At 38.4% G+C, this 21,801-nt stretch overlaps 1 protein-coding gene across 6 annotated transcripts in view; it reads right to left on the minus strand.

Annotated features, from left to right (window-relative positions):
• Positions 1–21,801, minus strand: part of LOC105499446 (NADH:ubiquinone oxidoreductase complex assembly factor 2) — a 235,361-nt gene that overhangs the window by 78,835 nt on the left and 134,725 nt on the right. For all 6 annotated transcript variants that reach the window (XR_011624971.1, XM_071098888.1, XM_071098887.1 and 3 more), the window contains one exon: positions 8,186–8,226. Coding sequence is in view for 5 of the 6 variants with exons in the window: in XM_071098888.1 (XP_070954989.1) it covers positions 8,186–8,226 (41 nt within the window). In the remaining variant the exon portion in view is untranslated. The remainder of the gene's footprint in view (positions 1–8,185; positions 8,227–21,801) is intronic.

A 21,801-nucleotide genomic window follows, 5' to 3' on the forward strand; every position in this document is an offset into this window, starting at 1 on the left:
AATTAGTACAACCACCATGGAGAAGAGTTTGGAGGTTCCTGAAAAAACTAAAAATGGAACTACCATATGATCTAGCAATTCTACTGCTAGGCATATATATATGTGTATATGTGTATATGTATATATATATTTATCCAAAGGAGAGGAAATCAGAATATTAAAGAGATATCTGTACTCCCATGTTTACTGCAGCACTGTTCACAATAGTGAAGACTTGGAAGCAACCTAAATGTCCACCAACAGATGAACTGATAAAGAAAATGTGGCATATACACACAGTGAAGTGCTATTTAGCCAAAAAGAAGAATGAGATCCTGTCATTTGCAACAACATGGATAGCACTAAAGGTCATTATTTTAAGTGAAATAAGGTAGGCACAGAAAGATAAACTTCACATGTTCTTACTCATTTGTGGGAGCTAAAAATTAAAACAGTTGAACTCATGGAAATAGAGAGTAGAAGGATGATTGCCAGAAGTCTGGGTGTTACAGGGAGTGGGAATGGTTAATGGACACAAAAATATAATTAGATAGAATGAATAAAATCTAGTATTTGATAGTACAACAGAGTGACTACAGTCAACAATAATTTATTGTATATTTCAAATAACTAAAAGAGTATAGTTAGATTGTTTATAATACAAGGAAAGGATAAATGCTTGAGGTGATAGATAACCCATTTACCTTGATGTGATTATTATGCATTGTATGCCTGCATCAAAATATCTCAAGAACCCTTTAAGTATACAACTACTAAGTACCCACAAAATCAAAAATTAAAAAGAGAATACTATGTGAATAATGTTTAATCCTCAGTGCATCATAGAAAGAAGCACACATAATATGAATCTGCCCTACTTAGTACTTCTGACCATCTAGTTAACGTGGAATCCGTCAGATCTGTCTACTAGAAAGGTCCCTTTTTCCCCTTTGTAATTGATAAGTAATCTGTAGGGAAATGCCTTTAGACCATGTCAACAGCCTGCTCCCTAATAGAGTTTGACTCAATGATTTTAGTATCGGCTGATAATTTTTTCCCAATTACCACTTGGATAGTGGTGATTTTCCAACTCTATTATTTCTTCTACATTTATTGATTAGCATCTAATTGCTTCTTAAACAGATTTTTAACTAGGTAATTGTTTTTAGTGTGAGCTTAAATTTCACTTTCAGAGTTTTCTGGCACTGCCAGTTACTGAGTATTCTGTGGTTCTGTGGTTTAAATTGGGTTACTTCTCAGGTTTCTCCTTTGCCAGATTAGGATTCATTCTTCTCAGTTTTGCTAAATCCATTACCACTTGTCCATCTGCTTTCTGGCCTCCAAAACATTATTGCTGGTTTGCATGCTTACATTTCTTTGACCTTGTGGGTTTACGCCTTTTAAAATAAATTCCTTCACTACCATTTTCATTAGACTTGAGAGTTAACTTATGTGTTTGACCCACCATCGTTACTTGAAAGCCCTTTATGCTTTCCTTGCTTTCAAACTTTATGTAAATGGTATATTGTATGAAATCTTCTGTAGGTTTTTTTTTTTTTTTTTTTTTTTTTTGCTCAGTATCATTGCCTCTAAGATTTATCCATGTTAAAACATACAGCTCTAGTTCATTCTTTTTTAAGTAGTTTTTTTTTTTCATTCATTTTAATGAATGATGTTAAACAGGTATGAACACACTGCAATTTTCTCATTCATTTCCACTATATTACTAAAAGTGATATTGTGAAGTTTGGGGTGGGGAGTGGGAGGTCCATTTTACCATAAAAATATACATAAACTCTTTGCAATTTAAGTCAACAGGAAGTAGGATTCTATACATAAAATGGCAATTTTAAGACATTTTAATTCTGTAACTTATAAAATGAACCTAGTAATACTGGGCACAGATAACTCACTCCATGAATGCCAGTTATTTGGAGACAACACTGAAATGGGCCTGAAAAATTCAGAAATAAGATTCCTCTCTCAATGTTAAACTATAAGATCAACACATTATAAGCCACAGCAGAAATATGAAAAGGATAAAACAAAAAATAGCTGCAGGGCCAGTAACATCTGACCAGAGTATAACTACTTTCATAGCAAAGGAAATATGTCAACCAGAACAGAGAAGCAAAGAAAAAAATAGAATCATAGAGACAAATGCTGGCAATCCATAGTAACACTGTCCATGGGAATAGAAGACTTAACCAGCACCTGGTAATTTTTCTATTCCAATTCGTAAGGCTCATTCTAATACAGGGATAGAATTGAAAATTGTAGCTAATTCTCTTTAAATATTTCTATTGCTGGGGGTCAGACTATCCTTGTTATAAGGTGGATGCAACATGAAATTTTAAGCCTGAGGCAATTAAACATTTATTTTACTTAACTCCTCTTATTCTAATGTCATATTTTCCAAGCAGTCTCCTGGTTTTTTTTTTGTTTTTTGTTGTGTTTTGTTTTGTTTTTTACTGTGCCAATTTCATTTCTTACTGTAAATTAATACATGGGAATTGGCCACCATCTCAAATTCACATGCATTTTAGTCATTGTGATGTCCTTTAGGGCCAAGCAACCTTAGACATGAACAAAAGTGAGTCTTTGGAGCCCCCAGCCTAGATTTGAGAATATGGTCAAGTAAACAAGATACTATGATGTGTTGTCCTATCCAGCCATCCCATCCTTTTTTTAGACCACAGCAGCACCATCTCCAACTCCATTCTCTATTGGTTTCTAGAATCTCCTCTTTCTCTTTTATGGAGCGTGTATATTAAAAACGAAGTAGGCAGAGCTCTAATATTGTAACTTTTTTCTACTACCTGTAAACCTATACTAAATCATATATTTTGTAAAAAATTGGTAATAAATGTAACCACTTGTTCAAACAAAAAACTTTACTCTGTTCCTATTTTGTTAGTATATATAAAAAAGAAGCAATATTTCAAAGTATTTGCTATAAGTGGCTTCTAACGGAATAGAGTTAGGACTAGAAAAAGTCCACCTCATTAGCTCTGTGAAATGTGAATTCACCTTATACAGCACTGAAGAACATGTGCTGAACTATTACCAGATGCTCCTCAACTTATGATGGGATTATGTCCATATAAACCCATCACAAAATTGAAAATATCTTAAGTCAAAATGCGCTTGATACCCTTAACCTACCAAATATTATAGCTCAGCCTAACCTATCTTAAACGTGCTCAGAACACTTACATTGCTTACAGTTGGGCAAAATTAACTAACACAAAGCCTATTTAATAATAAAGTGTTAAATATCTCATGTAATTTATTGAATACTATATTGAAAGTAAACAACAGAATGGCTGTATGGGTATTCAGAAGTATAGTTTCTACTGAATGCATATTGCTTTTTCACCATCGTGAAGTTAAAAAATCCTAAGCTGAACTATCCTAAGTAAGGGACTGCCTGCATTGGTAACCTGCAGTTAAATGTGAATTCCTATGAACAAAATATAGACAACGATCAACTTGGAAATATGTTTACTTTCACAACATTATTTTCTAGTGGGCTGATAGAAATTCAAACCCATCTTACAGAAACCATGTAATTACATAGTATTGTGATTTTTAAGTCTATAATGGCCAATGAAACCAATAATGAATCAGGCTCTGTGTTAGGTGCTTATGACACACAAATGAGTAAGTTATAATCCCTGTGCCAAACAGCTAATAGTTAGAAATATGGACAAATAAAACACACAATTTTAATACTGAATTTAAAGGGTTGTACAGGAGTACACAGCAGTGTAGTTATACCAAGAAAGTAGTGATTAGCTCTATCAGTTAAGAAGTTGAGGAGAAAAAAAGGTGAGGAAAACAACCGAGGACTTAAAAGGGCATTTTAAAAGGAATTAAACATAAGCAAGAGTATGCCAGTTGATGGGAGAAGGAGAAGACATTAAATTTACGAAAGAGCAGGGAGTTCCTTGAAGAGTAGGGTAGATAGAACAAGCCTAAGGAGGCAAAGCCAGAAAGTTGAGCTGGACCCAAATCAGGAAGCCTTGCATAGTATGCCAAGGAGTTAGACCTACTACTGTTGGCCAGAGCTCCCAGAAAGTGTGACTAAAAAATGATCCCTTCAGTTTTCAATGTGGCCAGGAGAATTACTGTTTGATCATAGGGTAGGTATATGTTTGATTTTATAACAAACTGTCAGTTTTCAAACGTGATTGTATCATTTTCACCCCAACCAGCACTGTACAAAAGTTGTGGGTGCTCCAGTGATGGTGTTGCCAATCTTTTAAATTTAAGCCATTTTAATGGGTGTGTAATGGTATGTCATTGTGGTTCCACTGATTACTAGTGTTGTTAAGTATATTTTCATATACCTAAAATGTATCTTACAGAGTGCCTGTTCAAGATTTCTGCCCAATATTTATTAGTTTCTTTTTTATAACACTGAGTTGAGGTGTTCTTTATGTAGCCTGGAAACAATTCCTTTGTGAGATATATGTACTATGATTATTTTCTCTTAGTCTTTTGATTTCCTAATGTTCTCTTATAACTAGTATTACAATTTAGTTCTGATTAAAACTGATTAGTCTCTATTTTTCCTTTACAGATTGTTCTGTCTCCTGTCTACCTCAAAACTGCAAAGATATTCCATTGTTTTTTTCTTCTAGAAGCACAATAGTCTGGCTTTTACATCTAGTCTATGATCCACCTTAAATTAATATTTGTGTATGATGTGAGGTAGGGATCATTTTTTTCCCTATATGGATATTAAGTTATACCAGAATCATTTGCTAAAAAGACTTTCCATTCCTAATTGTATTGTTTTGATGTCATTGTTAAAAACCAACTGGTTGAACAGCATCAACTTTTTGGACTTTTGTTCTTTTCCATTGATTTATTTATCCAGTATCCTAATGCCAGTATCATACTGTCTTGATAACTATAGTTTTAAAGTAATTCTTAAAGTCAGACAGTATTAGTTCTTTAATTTTCATCTCCTTTTTCATGGCTGCTTTCAGCTATTCTAGGTCTTTTACATTTCCAAATACATTTTCAAATCAGCATGTTGATTTCTACCAGAAAGTCTGATGTGGTTTTAACTGGATATTTATTTTATTAAATCTATAAATCAGTGGTTCACAAAATGTGGGCTATGAACCATCAGCATCAGCATTATCCAGGAACATGTTATAAATGCAAATATTCACACCTACCCCAAAACCAGTGGATCAAAAACTCTAAAGCTTGGGGTCCAGCAATCTGTGTTTTAACAAGTCTTTCAGGTGATGCAGATGCAAAATAAAAGCATAAGAACTACTGTGGATCAGTTTGGGAAGAATGAATACATTAGCAATATTGTACATTCCAATCCATGAACAGATACTTCTCCCCATTTATTTTGGTCTTATTTAATTTATCTTACTAACATTTTGTAGTTTTGAGTACACAGATCTTGCACATGTTTTAATAGTATTCTAATACATAGAATACTAAATTCCATAGTATTCTATGTTTTCTAATACTGTTGTAAATGGCATTCTAATGGCTGCTGGCTAATCTTTAGCCATAATATATACGAGATATGGAAGGAAGTTTATTTGGAGTTGGGTATTCACTAAAAGATCTGAAAAAAAAAAATTTAGTTTCTGGATTCAGCTGTCAATTTGGAAGGAAGATAGTGGACAGGGGAACATGATGAAGTGCACCAGGAACATAAGATCAGCAAAATCTAAACAGTGGCAAACTCTACAGGCCAACTAGGTTGGGTTTTTTAACACATAAATTTGTAAGGAAGTAAAAGGGATGGAAGAGGATAGACTGAAAGATTTAAAACAAATATGAAGTTTTTACAAAATGGACAAGTCTAAACTATAATGTATATTTCAATGAAAAAAACTATTTAAAATGAGAGGAAATGATTACTATAAAAGTTGGGTTAAGGTTTGCTTTTGTCAGGAGAGAGAAGTTGTGATTAGGATGGGATAAATGGGGCTGAAGTAGATGGCAAAGTTCTACTTCTTGACCTGGGTGGAATTTGCCTTATAATTTCACAGTTTAATAACTATATAAGCTATTTTTTTGTTATGGTTTATAAATATATGTTTTACTTTACATTAAGAAAATTTTTTTCCTCTTAATATGATGTATCTAGAATTTGGATTTGAAGAGTGTAAAAGTTACAGTTGTAAGAACTGTGTTTGATAAAAACTAAAGTGTGCCTAATGAAGTGGTTGTTCACTTGAGGCAGGGATACTAGTGTGGATAAAGTCAAAGAACTGGGCAGCTAAAATTTGGGAAGGCATTGAAAGGAGAAGACCATATGGCAGATTCTAATCTCAGCCATCAGTATGGTAGACTGTCTTGGATGTTGGCAAACAAAATGATGGTCAGGTACAGAGAAATATACATGGCTTACAAAGGTTCTCCACTCTCTTGGGCCCACAAACAAAGACTATTTGGGGAAGCAAGAAGCAGTTGAACTCTCTTTCTGTGGGGCATGGGAAAGTGAGCACAACTTACTTCAAGGAAAAAAAGGAACTCACTATCTTGCAGGCACAGACAGATTTCAGTTGAGGTTATGTGGTAGAGAAAGTTCCCAGGAAAATATTAATCATGAATGGTAATTTGCTAACAAAGAAACAGAAATGCCTGAAACACAATGGAAAGGGCCAAGAGGAAGGAAGAGAGAGAGAGAGAGAGAGAGAGAGAGAGAGAGAGAGTGTGTGTGTGTGTGTGTGTGTATTAGGGAGGGTACAAAGCAGCATAAAGAACAATGTGATTAACAGTACACTAAAAGGGAGGCAACAAAAGAGGGCTCATTTTGGATAATCAAAATTAACAAGAGTGAGCTCAGGGATGGAAGGACTTGGTGTGTTCTGGCTAGAGATTGTTTGAGGTGCTGAAATTACCTAAAATTTACAGACGTCGTGCCTGAGGCCCAACTATTGCAATTGCCTCCATTAATCACTTTGCACATTAATATTTCTATGAAGAAGGCTTTCAAAGTTCTGAGGATGGAGGAAGCAAGTGATAACAGTAGCTCTTATTATGACCAAGAGAAGGAGAAACAGAAAGCTCTTCAATCCATCCTTCACTGTAAACTATTGGGCATACTTCTGAATCCTGGATCACATTGCCTTTTATTTTTTTCCCCCAAAACAGCTTTTATTCCAAATTTTATCAGTGTTGGAAAGAAGGATCTGAGAAAAGCAGGCCAAGGCAGAAGCAATATACAAAGCTAGAAACGGGTCAAGAGATGTACTCAGTCAGACGCTGGCCGAATGAACATTGATGGGTTCAGTATATGACAAATGTATGGAGCAAGTAAAGATAAGCATGCCAGTTGAGGTATCATCATGATTCTGCTCTAGAGCACTCCACCTCCCAACAAATGGGGACTGAGTATTGGAGCCCATTTATGTTGTCATCAGGGTTTGTAGTAGTGAGGGAATAGGCAACAGAAAAGAGGAGGGAAGTCCTAAATAGTAGAAGAAAGGGAATGCCTCTAGAAAAATAGTAAACAAGGCAGTATACTAATGCATTTAGAGACTCTCCTTTTATGAAATTACTTCTTATAAAATAACTTTAGAGATCTTTATGTATTTTTAAAATTAAAATTATAAAATAATTTTTATAAAATAATCTATATAAAAATTATGTTGTAAAACACATATACCATAGCATTTCTATGTTTTTTTATTGTTTACCACTGACTACCCATTTTTAAGTTTTAAATAAAAATTCAACTAATAATTACTGTTATAAAATACTTGCTAATTCTGTGTTTCTTTGGATACTTGATGGATTTAAATATATAATATTAAGGAAAACATAAGAGCATGATTTGGATAGGTCAAAGAGATTCAGTGTTTCTCAAACTTTTCCACAAAAGTTTGAGTATTGGCACAGAGAACTCCCAGGACCCAGGGGAAATGACCTGGTGCAAGCTGCTCCAAGTCCAGACTTTCTAAAAAGTGTTTTAAATTTTTATTTTTCCACTTTAAAATTTATACAAATTTTGTTATATTCCATAATATGAGCATTTATGTTATCATATATTATTTTATTAATAATATAGGTTTATATATTAATTTATTATAAAATGTTTTAAGTTATTTTCTATGGAATAAAATCAACACTTTGGGAAAATACATCATAGTTTTTCTGAAGTTTCATGTATCCTTGGGAATATATACTCCTAAATTATATCTTCCTTGTGTAGTCTTACCTCCATAGTAGGTGGAGTCTTTCTTGTTCTTCTAATCCAAGCTAGAAAGAAAAATAGTATTTAAATGTCAGTTTCCCATAATTTGTCCAAACATTTTAATCATTCATCCATAAAACAAATTTTTTTGAGTACCTACTCTATATTATTTCAGGTACCAGCGATACAGCAGGGAATAAAACAGATCAAGTCCCTTCTCTACTGTAGCACATGTACTACTGAAGGGGTTACAGAAAATAAACACACAAACATATGTTTGGTGGTGATATGTGTCACGATGAGAATATAATAGTGTAGAGAAGATAAAGAGGGGACAATTTCATATCTTTAAAATCATACCTCCTAATTATCTAAATTCAACTAGGTATATTTATGGCATGCAAGCCAAACCAAAATACAGCAAACTTCAAGGCAATATCAAAATTATATTATTCTGGAAATTTGAATTAGTTATTGTTCAATTCCTTAGAAAAGTTTTCATTTATAGAGATTTCTTTTCTGATTTGCTCCAGCAAACAGCTACTCAAATGGTTGAAAAATATCATCAGGCCTTAGCTCTAACACTTGGGAGATGGGCTGCAGAGATAGAGCCCACATTTGTTAAGTGGTTGTTGGGAACTGGGTACTGTGCTGGATGCTTTGCAGCAATGGGAAGGGAGTGGGGCAGCTGCCTCTAGGGAAGTTATCAGAATCACATGGAAGACAGTATAGTATAGTGCTTATGAGAACGATTCTAAAGTCAGATTTTCTGGATTTAAATCCCAGCTTCATCACTTACTGTCAATGTCACCTGAAGCAACTTATTTAATTTTGTAAGCATCAGGCTTCCCATCTATAAAATGGAAATTATAAAAGTATCTACACTTCAGGGTTGTTGTGAAAATTATATGAGATAATGTATATAAATGCTTACCTTGAAGCCTGGCACATAAATCTAAGTTATTAATATAAGTATTATTATTCAATAAACCTTTTAAAAATAAGACTCAAAAAAAAAGATCAATAATATCTGCTTAGCCTACAATGTTATATAGGAGATTGTGAGAAAATATACTATAGGGAATATGATCTTGAAGGCCGTTGTTTTATCATTTTAGTTGATTCACTCTTCACTACAAAATTGAAGAAATAGAAACAAAATGACTTCCCCAAGTTTATACATTAAATAGTAATGGTTGTATTTGAATTCAGATCTGACACTGTCTCTGGCTCTAAAAACCATCCATGCTCAACTAAGCAGTCTTTCAAAGTTTGTGACCAACATGCAAAGAACATTAAACCAGAAAGAGGAGGCCAGGCTAGGTGTGACCCTAACTACATGTTAGAAAAATAAGAACTATTGATCCCAGTTTAGAGATTTGGAAACTGAGGCCCAGAGAGATTAAGAAACTTTCCTAATGCCATATAATTAGCGACTGGGAAATAAACCCTGGTTGAACTGGCTCTAAAGTCTTAGCTTTATCCATCTACCAGCCACTCTCTCGTGACTATCTCTAACAGCTGGCCTTATTCATCTAGGCACAGACTGTCAGTGACTTACAACAGTTTGACTTAGGATTTTCAACATTATCATGGTGTGAAACCATTCTGTTTTTCATTTCAGTACTTATTCAATGAATTACATAAGTTATTCAAAACTTTATTATAAAATAAGCTTTGTGTTAGATGATTTTGCCCAACTATAGGTTAATGTAAGTGTTCTGAACACATTTAAAGTAGGCTAGGCTAAGCTATGATGTTCAGTAGTCTAGGTGTATTAAATGCATTTTCTACATGATGATATTTTCAACATATGATAGGCTTATTGGGACATAACCTCATCGTAAACCAAGGATCATCTGTAATAGCACCAGGACCTGTCTTCATAAAAAGCCCAGCACTGAATGGTTTGTGGGGGTGGAAACAGCAACATTCACCTGCAGGCTTGGGATCAGTCATTTCCCCCTGCTCTATTGTCTCTTGCACTTATCCCTCACATGTATCTCCAATGTTCTCCATTCTCTACTACCATTTCTGAACTTCTATCCTTGTTATTCTTTCTGCATTCTCTTTCTTTCTTTTCTTTCTTTTCCTTCTTTCCCTCCCTCCCTTCCTTCCTTCCTTCCTTCCTTCCTTCCTTCCTTCCTTCCTTCCTTCCTTCCTTCCTTCCTTCCTTTCTCTCTCTCTCTCTCTCCCTCTTTCTTTCTCTCTTTCTTTCTTTCTTTCAACAGTCTCGCTCTGCTACCCAGGCTGTAGTGCAGTGGTGTGATCTCACGTCACTGCAACTTCTGTCTCCCAGATTCAAGTGATTCTCCGGCCTCAGTCTCCCAAGTAGCTGAGATTACAAGTGCTCGCCACCATGCCCAGCTAATTTTTTTATTTTTCGTAGAGATGGTGTTTCACCATGTTGGCCACACTGGTCTTGAACTCCTGACCTTCAGTGATCTGCCCACCTTGGCCTCCCAAAGTGCTGGAATTGTAGGCGTGAGCCATTGCACCCAGCCTGCATTCTGTTTCTATTAGTTTCTACTCCTATTTGGCCTATTTCTAGCCAAAACTTGTACAGATTTCTTTTATGCTTTTTTTTTTTTTTTTTTTTTTTTTGAGATGGAGTCTTGCTCTGTTGCCAGGCTGGAGTGCAGTGGTGCAATCTCAGCTCACTGCAACCTCTGACTCCCTGGTTCAAGTGATTCTCCTGTCTCAGCTTCCCAAGTGGCTGGGACTACAAGCATGTGCCACCATGCCCAGTTAATTTTTGTATTTTTAGTAGAGATGGGGTTTCACCATGTTGGCCAGAATGGTCTCAATCTCTTGACCTCGTGATCTGCTCGCCTTGGCCTCCCAAAGTCCTGGGATTACAGGCATGAGCCACAGCACCTGGGCAACTTGAACAGATTTTATCTCCCTTGTGAGTCTGTAAGGTTGTCAAAGGCAGGAGGTACCCATGGGAGATTTATTTTTCTGTCATTGTAAGTACCTACTCTTTGGGGGTATTTACTCTTTTAAATGCTTTAAAAGAGTTGGTACTTTAAAAATTATTGAATGAATATTTCTTCTGAAAAATATTTGTTCTATCAGGATTTTGATCTTTATTAGAAAATCCAGCTTAGCAATACCACAATTACTCTGTGTAGTCAAGGAAATAAGTGACTTTGGGAATTTTTCAATTGCCTCTTTATGACCCAAATTAAAGTTACTTAGATTCAGGCCAAGATGGCCAACTAGAAGCAGCTAGGGTACGTGGCTGTCATGGAGAGCAACCAAAGGGGCAAGTAAATATAGCACCTTCTACTGAAACATCCAGGTACTCTCATTGGGCTTAATCAAGGAAACACCTCGACCCCTGGAAAATGAAGAAAAGCAAGATAGCACAATGGCCCATGCTGGAGTGACATGGAGCCAGGGGAACCTCCCCCACCTGGGGAAGTGGTGAGTATTCTAACGTGTGACCCTGGGAAACCATGCTTCTCCCATGGATCTTTGCAACCCTGAGTCAGGAGATCTCCTCCTAAACCCACTCCACCAGGGTCTTCAGTCTGACACACGGAGCTGTGTGGACTCTTGGCAGAGCAGCCATTCAGGCATGTGCAGATGCGCAGGAGCTTTACATACTTAGGCTCCAGGCTTCTTGGCAAGAGTGACTGCAGCTCTGTGAGGGAAGGAGGTTGGACCTCTGTACATACCCCTAGGAAGAAGGCTGAATTGAGAAGGCTGAGGAGTGATGGTCCGCGGGCCCCACTTCCACAGAGCCTCACAGGACAAGATCTACTGGCTTAGAATTCCAGTCAACCACTGACAACAGTGTCGCCCCACCTGGGACAGAGTTCTTTGGAGGAGGGAAGGGCCACCATCTTTGCTGTTTGGATAACTCAGCAGTTCCAACCTGTGAGTTTTGGAGAGTCCAAACCGACCAGAAACAAAATGGATCCCCCAGCACAGCACAGTTGGTCTACCAAAATGAGGCCAGGCTGTTTCTTTAAAGTGGGCCCCCGATCTGTTCCTCCTCACTGAGCAGGACCTCCACATTGGGGCCTCCAGTCACCCCTGCCCATGTTCTCAGGCTGACAGATTTGAGAACTTCCTGGGACCGCTCCCAGAGAGAGAGAGACAGGCCGCCATCTTTGCTGTTTGGGTGACATAGACATTCCAGCCATCAGGCTTTGGAGAATCCAAGTTGACCAGTGGTGGAAGCAGTATCCCAGCACAGCACATCTGCTCTATGAAAGCATATCTAAGAGGTTCCAAGATGGCTGAATACGAACAGCTCCAGTCTATAGCTCCCAGCATGAGTGACGCAGAAGACAGGTGATTTCTGCATTTCCAACTGAGGTACCAGGTTCATTTCACTGGGGCTTGTCAGACAGTGGGGGCAGGACAGTGGGTGCAGTCCACTGAGTGAGAGCTGAAGCAGGGCAAGGCATCGCCTCACCCGGGAAGTGCAAGTGGACAGGAAATACCCTTTCCTAGCCAAGGGAAGTTGTGACAGACAGCACCTGGAAAATCGGGTCACTCCCACCCTAATACTGTGCTTTTCCAAGGTCTTAGAAAACAGCACACCAGAATATTATATCCTGCACCTGGCCCGGAGGGTCCCATGCCCACGGAGCCTCACTCATTGCTAGCACAGCAGTCTGGGATCAAACTGCAAGGCAGCAGTGAGGCTGCGGGAGGGGTGCCCGCCATTGCTGAGGCTTGAGTAGGTAAACAAAGCGGCCAAGAAGCTCGAACAGGGTGGAGCCCGCTGCAGCTCAAGGAGGTCTGCCTGCCTCTGTTGACTCCACCTCTGGGGGCAGGGCATAGCTGAACAAAAGGCATCAGAAACTTCTGCAGACTTAAATGTCCCTGGTTGGCAGCTTTCAAGAGAGTAGTGGTTCTCCCAGCACAGAGTTTGAGATCTGAGAACTGACAGACTGCCTTTTCAAGTGGGTCCCTGACCCCCAAGTAGCCTAACTGGGAGGCACCTCCCAGTAGGGGCCGACTGACACCTCACATGGCTGGGTGACCCTCTGAGACAAAGCTCCCAGAGGAACGGTCAGGCAGCATTTGCTGTTCTGCCATATTCGCTGCTCTCCAGCCTCTGCTGGTGATACTCAGGCAAACAGGGTGTGGAGTGGACCTCCAGCAAACTCCAATAGACCTGCAGCTGAGGGTCCTGACTGTTAAAAAGAAAACTAATAAACAGAAAGGACATCCACACCAAAACCCCATCTGTACATCACCATCATCAAACACCAAAGGTAGATAAAACCACAAAGATGGGGAGAAACCAGAGCAGAAAAGCTGAAAATTCTAAAAATCAGAGTGACTCTTCTCCTCCAAAGGAACACAGCTCCTCACGAGTAATGGAACAAAGCTGAATGGAGAATGACTTTGATGAGTTGACAGAAGAAGGCTTCAGACGGTCAAACTTCTTCGAGCTAAAGGAAGATGTCCGAACCCACTGCAAGGAAGCTAAAAGCCTTGAAAAAAGATTAGACAAAAGGCTAACTAGAATAACCAGTGTAGAGAAGTCCTTAAATGACCTGATGGAGCAGAAAACCATGGCACGAGAACTACGTGACGCAGGCACAAGCTTCAGTAGCCAATTTGACCAACTCGAAGAGAGGGTATTAGTGACTGAAGATCAAATGAATGAAATGAAGTGAGAAGATAAGTTTAGAGTAAAAAGAAACGAACAAAGCCTCCAAGAAACATGGGACTATGTGAAAAGACCAAATCTACGTCCGATTGGTGTACCTGAAAGTGACGGGGAGAATGGAACCAAGTTGGAAAACACTCTTCAGGACATCATCCAGAACTTCCCAACCTAGCAAGGCACACCAGCATCCAAACTCAGGAAATACAGAGAACGCCACAAAGATACTCCTTGAGAAGAGCAACTCTAAGACACATAATTGTCAGATTCACCAAAGTTGAAATGAAGGAAAAAATGTTAAGGGTAGCCAGAGAAAAAGGTTGGGTTACCCACAAAGGGAAGCTCATCAGACTAATAGTGGCTCTCTCAACAGAAACTCTAGAAGCCAGAGGAGAGTGGGGGCCAATATTCAGCATTTTTAAAGAAAAGAATTTTAAACCCAGAATTTCATATCCAGCCAAACTAAGTTTCATAAGTGAAGGAGAAATAAAATCCTTTACAGAGAAGCAAATGCTGAGAGATTTTGTCACCACCAGGCCTGCCCTACAAGAGCTCCTAAGGAAGCACTAAACATGGAAAGGAAAAACCGCCACCAGCCACTGCAAAAACATGCCAAATTGTAAAGACCATCGATGCTAGGAGGAAACTGCATCAACTAATGAGCAAAATAACCAGCTAACATCATAATGACAGGTTCAAGTTCACACATAACAATATTAACCTTAAATGTAAATGGACTAAATGGTCCAATTAAAAGACACTGACTGGCAAATTGGATAAAGAGTCAAGACTCATCAGTTTGCTGTATTCAGGAGACCCATCTCACATGCAGAGACACACGTAGGCTCAAAATAAAGGGATGGAGGAAGATCTACCAAGCAAATGGAAAACAAACAAACAAAAAAAGCAGGGGTTGCAATCCTAGTCTCTGATAAAAGAGACTTTAAACCATCAAAGATCAAAAGAGACAAAGAAGGCCATTACATAATGGTAAAGGGATCCATTCAACAAGAAGAGCTAACTATCCTTATATATCCATATATATGCACCCAATACAGGAGCACACAGATTCATAAAGCCAGTCCTTAGAGACCTAAAAAGAGACTTAGACGTCCACACAATAATAATGGGAAACTTTAACACCCCACTGTCAACATTAGACAGATCAACGAGACAGAAAGTTAACAAGGTTATCCAGGAATTGAACTCAGCTCTGCACCAACCAGACCTAATAGACATCTACAGAACTCTCCACCCCAAATCAACAGAATATAGATTCTTCTAAGCACCACATCGCACTTATTCCAAAATTGGCCAGATAGTTGGAAGTAAAGCACTCCTCAGCAAATGTAAAAGAACACAAATTATAACAAACTGTCCCTCAGACAACAGTGTAATCAAACTAGAACTCAGGATTAAAAAACTCACTCAAAACCGCTCAACTATATGGAAACTGAACAACCTGATCCTAAATGACTACTGGGTACATAACAAAATGAAGGCAGAAATAAAGATGTTCTTTGAAACCAATGAGAACAAAGACAAAATATACCAGAATCTTTGGAACACATTTAAAGCAATGTGTAGTGGGAAATTTATAGCACTAAATGCCCACAAGAGAAAGCTGGAAAGATCTAAAATTGACACCCTAACATCACAATGTAAAGAACTAGAGAAGCAAGAGCAAACACATTCAATAGCTAGCAGAAGGCAAGAAATAACTAAGATCAGAGCAGAACTGAAGGAGACAGAGACACAAAAAAACCCTTCAAAAACATCAATGAATCCAGGAGCTGGTTTTTTGAAAAGATCAACAAAACTGATAGACTGCTAGTAAGACTAATAAAGAAGAAAAGAGAGAAGAATCAAATAGACGCAATAAAAAATGATAAAGGGGATATCACCACCGACCCCACAGAAATACAAACTACCATCAGAGAATACTATAAACACCTCTATGCAAATAAACTAGAAAACCTAGAAGAAATGGATAATTTCCTGTACACTTACACTCTCCCAAGACTAAACCAGGAAGAAGTTGAATCCCTGAATAGACCAATAGCAGGCTCTGAAATTGAGGCAATAATTAATAGCCTACCAACCAAAAAAAGTCCAGGACCAGATGGATTCACAGCCGAATTCTACCAGAGGCACAAGGAGGAGCTGGTACCATTCCTTCTGAAACGATTCCAATCAATAGAAAAAGAGGGAATCCTCCCTAACTCATTGTATGAGGCCAACATCATCCTGATACCAAAGCCTGGCAGAGACACAACAAAAAACAATTTTAGACCAATATCCCTGATGAACATCGATGCAAAAATCCTCAATAAAATACTGGCAAACCAGATCCAGCAGCAATCAAAAAGCTTATCCGCCATGATCAAGTAGGCTTCATCCCTGGGACGCAAGGCTGGTTCAACATACGCAAATCAATAAACATAATCCAGCATATAAACAGAACCAAAGACAAGAACCACATGATTATCTCAATAGATGCAGAAAAGGCTTTTGACAAAATTCAACAGCCCTTCATGCTAAAAACTCTCAATAAATTCGGTATTGATGGAATGTATCTCAAAATAATAAGAGCTATTTATGACAAACCCACAGCCAATATCATACTGAATGGGCAAATACTGGAAAAATTCCCTTTGAAAACTGGCACAAGACAGGGATGCCCTCTCTCACCACTCTTATTCAATATAGTGTTGGACGTTCTGGCCAGGGCAATCAGGCAAGAGAAAGAAATAAAGGGTATTCGTTTAGGAAAAGAAGAAGTCAAATTGTCCCTGTTTGCAGATGACATGATTGTATATTTAGAAAACCCCATTGTCTCAACCCAAAATCTCCTTAAGCTGATAAGCAACTTCAGCAAAGTCTCAGGATACAAAATCAATGCACAAAAATCACAAGCATTCCTATACACCAATAACAGACAAACAGAAAGCCAAATCATGAGTGAACTCCCATTCACAATTGCTTCAAAGAGAATAAAATACCTAGGAATCCAACGTACAAGGGATGTGAAGGACCTTTTCAAGGAGAACTACAAACAACTGCACAACAAAATAAAAGAGGACACAAAGAAATGGAAGAACATTCCATGCTCATGGATAGGAAGAATCAATATCATGAAAATGGCCATACTGCCCAAGGTAATTTATAGATTCAATGCCATCCCCATCAAACTAGCAATGACTGTTTGCACAGAATTGGAAAAACTACTTTAAAGTTCGTATGGAACCAAAAAAGAGCCCACATTGCCAAGACAATCCTAAGCCAGAAGAACAAAGCTAGAGGCATCACGCTACCTGACTTCAAACTATACTACAAGGCTACAGTAACCAAAACAGCATGGTACTGGTACCAAAACAGAGATATAGACCAATGGAACAGAACAGAGGCCTCAGAAATCACACCACACATCTACAACCATCTAATCTTTGACAAACCTGACAAAAACAAGAAATAGGGAAAGGATTCCCTATTTAATAAACAGTGCTGGGAAAACTGGCCAGCCATATTAGAAAGCTGAAACTGGATCCCTTCTTTACACCTTATACAAAAATTAATTCAAGATGCATTAAAGACTTAAATGTTAGACCTAAAACCATAAAAACTCTAGAATAAAACCTAGGCAATACTATTCAAGACATAGGCATGGGCAATGACTTCATGTCTAAAACACCAAAAGCAATGGCAACAAAAGCCAAAATTGACAAATGGGATCTAATTAAACTAAAGAGCTTCGGCACATCAAAAGAAACTATCATCACAGTGAACAGGCAACCTACAGAATCAAAGCAAATTTCTGCAATCTACCCATCTGACAAAGGGCTAATATCCAGAATCTACAAAGAACTCAAACAAATTTACAAGAAAAAACCAAAAAACACCACCAAAAAAGTAGGCAAAGGATATGAACAGACACTTCTCAAAAGAAGACATTTATGCAGCCAACAGACACATGAAAAAATGCTCGTCATCACTCACCATCAGAGAAATGCAAATCAAAACCACAATGAGATAGCATCTCACACCAGTTAGAATGGCCATCATTAAAAAGTCAGGAAACAACAGGTGCTGGAGAGGATGTGGAGAAATAAGAATGCTTTTACACTGTTGGTGGGACTGTAAACTAGTTCAACCATTGTGGAAGACAGTGTGGCGATTCCTCAAGGATCTAGAACTAGAAATGCCATGTGACCCAGCCATCCCATTACTGGGTATATACTCAAAGGATTATAAATCATGCTGCTATAAAGACACATGCACACATATGTTTATTATGGCACTATTCACAAGAGCAAAGACTTGGAACCAACCCAAATGTCCATCAATGATAGACTGGATTAAGAAAATGTGGCACATATACACCATGGAATACTATACAGCCATAAAAAAGGATGAGTTCATGTCCTTTGTAGGGACATGGATGCAGCTGGAAACCGTCATTCTGAGCAAACTATCGCAAGGACAGAAAATCAAACACCGCATGTTCTCACTCATAGGTGGGAACTGAACAATGAGAACACTTGGACACAGGAAGGGGAACATCACACACTGGGGCCTGTTGTGGGGTTGGGGGTGGGGGGAGGGATAGTATTAGGAGATATACTTAATGTAAATGACGAGTTAATGGGTGCAGCACACCAACATGGCACATGTATACATATGTAAAAAACCTGCACATTGTGCACATGTACCCTAGAACTTAAAGTATAATAGAAAGAAAGAAAGAAAGAAAGAAAGAAAGAAAGAAAGAAAGAAAGAAAGAAAGAAAGAAAGCCAGCAAGCAAGCAAGCAAGCAAGCATAGCTAGACTCCTTCTTTAAGCAGGTCTCCGATCCTATTCCTCCTAAATGGGTGAGTCCTCCCAAGTGGGGTCTCTAACCTCCTCCTACAAGTGTATTCAGGCTGGTGACAGGTCTGTACCTCCTTGGAAAGGAGCTCCCAGAGAAAGGCGCAGGATGCCATCTTTGCTGTTTCTCAGCCTTCATTGGTGATGCCTATAAGTACTGGAAAATTCAAGGTGACTAGGGACTGGAGTGGAACCCCAGAAAACTGCAGTAGCCCTGCGGAAAACTGACCAGGCTATTAAAAGAAACAAATTAAAAAATAAAAAACCCATCCAAAGGTCAGAACTTCAAAGATCAGACGTAGATAAGTCCATAAAGATTAGGAAGAATCAGTGCAAGAACATTGAAAACTCAAAAAGCCAGAGTGGCCTCTGTCCTCCAAACGACCACATCACCTCCCCAGAAAGGGCTCAGAATGGGGGCTGAAGCTGAGATGGCTGAAATGACAGAGGTAGAATTCAGCACATGGATAAAAACAAACTTCACTGAGCTAATGAGCATGTTGTAACCCAATGCAAAGAAGCTAAAAATCGTGATGCAACATTGCAGAGGCTGATGGACAAAACAGTCAGCATAGAGAAGAATGTAACCAACATGATAGAGCTGAAAAACACAATACAAGAATTTCATAATGCAATCACAAGTATTAATAACAGAATAGACCAAGTGAAGGAAAGGATCTCAGAGTTTGAAGACTGTCTTTCTGAAATAAGACAGGCAGACAAGAATAGAGAAAAAAGAATGAAATAGAATGAACAAAACCTCTGAGAAATATTGGATTATGTAAACACACCAAATCTGACTGATTGGTGTACCTAAAAGATATGGGGAGAATGCAGCCAATGTGGAAAACATATTTCAGGATAACATCCATAAGAACTTCCCCAACTAGCTAGATGGGCCAACTTTCAAATTCAGGAAGTGCAGAGAACCCCAGTATGATACTCCACAAGAGGCTGGGCATTGTGCCTCACGCCTATAATCCCAGCAATTTGGGAAGCCAAGGCGGGTGGATCACCTGAGATCAGGAGTTCGAGTCCAGCCTGACCAACATGGTGAAACCCTGTCTCTACTAAAAATACAAAATTAGCCAGGCGTGGTGGCACATGCCTGTAATCCCAGCTGCTTGGGAGGCTGAGGCAGGAGAATCACTTGAACCTGGGATGTGGAGGTTGCAGTGAGCTGAGATCGTGCCATTGCACTCCAGCCTGGGCAACACGAGTGAAACTCCATCTCAAAAAATAAATAAATAAGATACTCCACAAGATCATCCCCAAAACACATAATGACCACAATCTCCAAGGTTGAAATGAAAGAAACAATATTAAGCTCAGCTAGGGAGAAAGGTCAGCTCACCTACAAAGGGAAGCGTATCAGACTAACAGCAGACCTCTAAGTGGAAACCCTGTAAACCACTCTGGGTTTGTAGGGGCCAATATTCAACATTCTTAAGGAAAGGAAATTCCAACCCAGAATTTCATATCCAGCCAAATTAAGCTTCATAAGCAAAGGAGAAATAAGATCCTTTTCAGACAAGCAAATGCTGAGGGAATCTCAGACCTGCCTTCCAAGAGCTCCTGAAGCACTAAATACAAAAAGCAAAGGCCGTTACAAGCCACTACAAAAAGACACCAAAATACACAGACCAGTAACACTATAAAGCAACCACGTAAGTCTGCAAAATAAACAGCTAACATCATGATGACAGGATCAAATCCACACATATTAATACTAACCTCAAATGTAAATGGGCTAAATGCCCCAATTAAAAGACACAGAGCAGAGTGGCAAGCTGGATAAAGAACTAAGATCCATTGGTATACTGTCTTCAAGAGATCCATCTCACAAGCAATAACACACATAGGCTCAAAATGAAGGGATGGAGGAAAACCTACCAAGTAAAAGGAAGACAGAAAAAAGCAGGGGTTGCAATTATAGTTCTGACAAAACAGACTTTAAACCAATAAAGATCCAAAAAAGACAAAAAAGAAGGACATTACATAATGGTAAAAGGTTCAATTCAATAAGAAGGCCTGACTCTCCTAAATATATATGCGCCCAACACAGGAGCACCCAGATTCATAAAGCAAGTTCTTAAGAGACCTTCGGAGAGATGTAGCCTCCCACATATTAATAGTGGGAGACTTTAACACCCCACTGACAGTATTAGACATATCATCAAGACAGAAAGTTAACAAAGATATTCAGGACCTGAACTCAGCTGTATATCAAATGGACCTGATAGATATCTACAAATCTCTCCACCCCAAAAAACAGAATAAACATTATTTTCATTGCTACATGGCACTTACTCTAAAATCGATCCCATAATCAGAAGTAAAACACTCCTTGGCAAATGCAAAAGCACTGGAATCATAACAAGCCGTCTCCTGGACCACAGTGCAATCAAATTAGAATTCAAGATTAAGAAATTCACTCAAAGCCATACAATTACATGGAAATTGAATAACCTGCTCCTGAATGACTTTTGGGTAAGTAATGAAATTAAGGCAGAAATCAAGAAGTTCTTTGAAACTAATGAGAACAAAGATACAACATGCCAGAATCTTTGGGATTTAGGTAAGGCAGTGTTAAGAGGGGAATTTATAGCACTAAATGCCCACATAGAAAAATTAGAACGATCTCAAGTTAACAACTTAACACCAAAACTAAAAGAACTAGAGAACCAAGAGCAAACAAATCCCAAAGCTAGCAGAAGACAAGAAATAACCAAAATCAGAGTTGAACTGAAGGAAATACACACAAAAAATTCAAAAGATCAATGAAACCAGGAGCTGCTTTTTGGAAAAAAAAATTAATAAAATAGATGACTAGTCAGACTAATAAAGAAGAAAGGGGAGAAGATTCAAATCAACACAATTAGAAATAAGGGGGCTATTACCACTGACCCCACAGAGAGAAAAACCATCAGAGAATATTATAAATACCTTTATCCACATAAACTAGAAAGTCTAGAAGAAACTGATAAATTCCTGGACACATACACCATCCCAGGACTGAACCAGGAGGAAACTGAATCCCTAAACAGACCAATAACAAGTTCTAAAATTGAGGCAGTAATAAATAGCCTACCAACCAAAAAAAGCCCAGGACCACACAGATTCACAGCTGAATTCTACCAGA

Source organism: Macaca nemestrina, chromosome 6, assembly GCF_043159975.1.
Source record: "Macaca nemestrina isolate mMacNem1 chromosome 6, mMacNem.hap1, whole genome shotgun sequence".
Taxonomy (NCBI): Eukaryota; Metazoa; Chordata; class Mammalia; order Primates; family Cercopithecidae; genus Macaca; species Macaca nemestrina.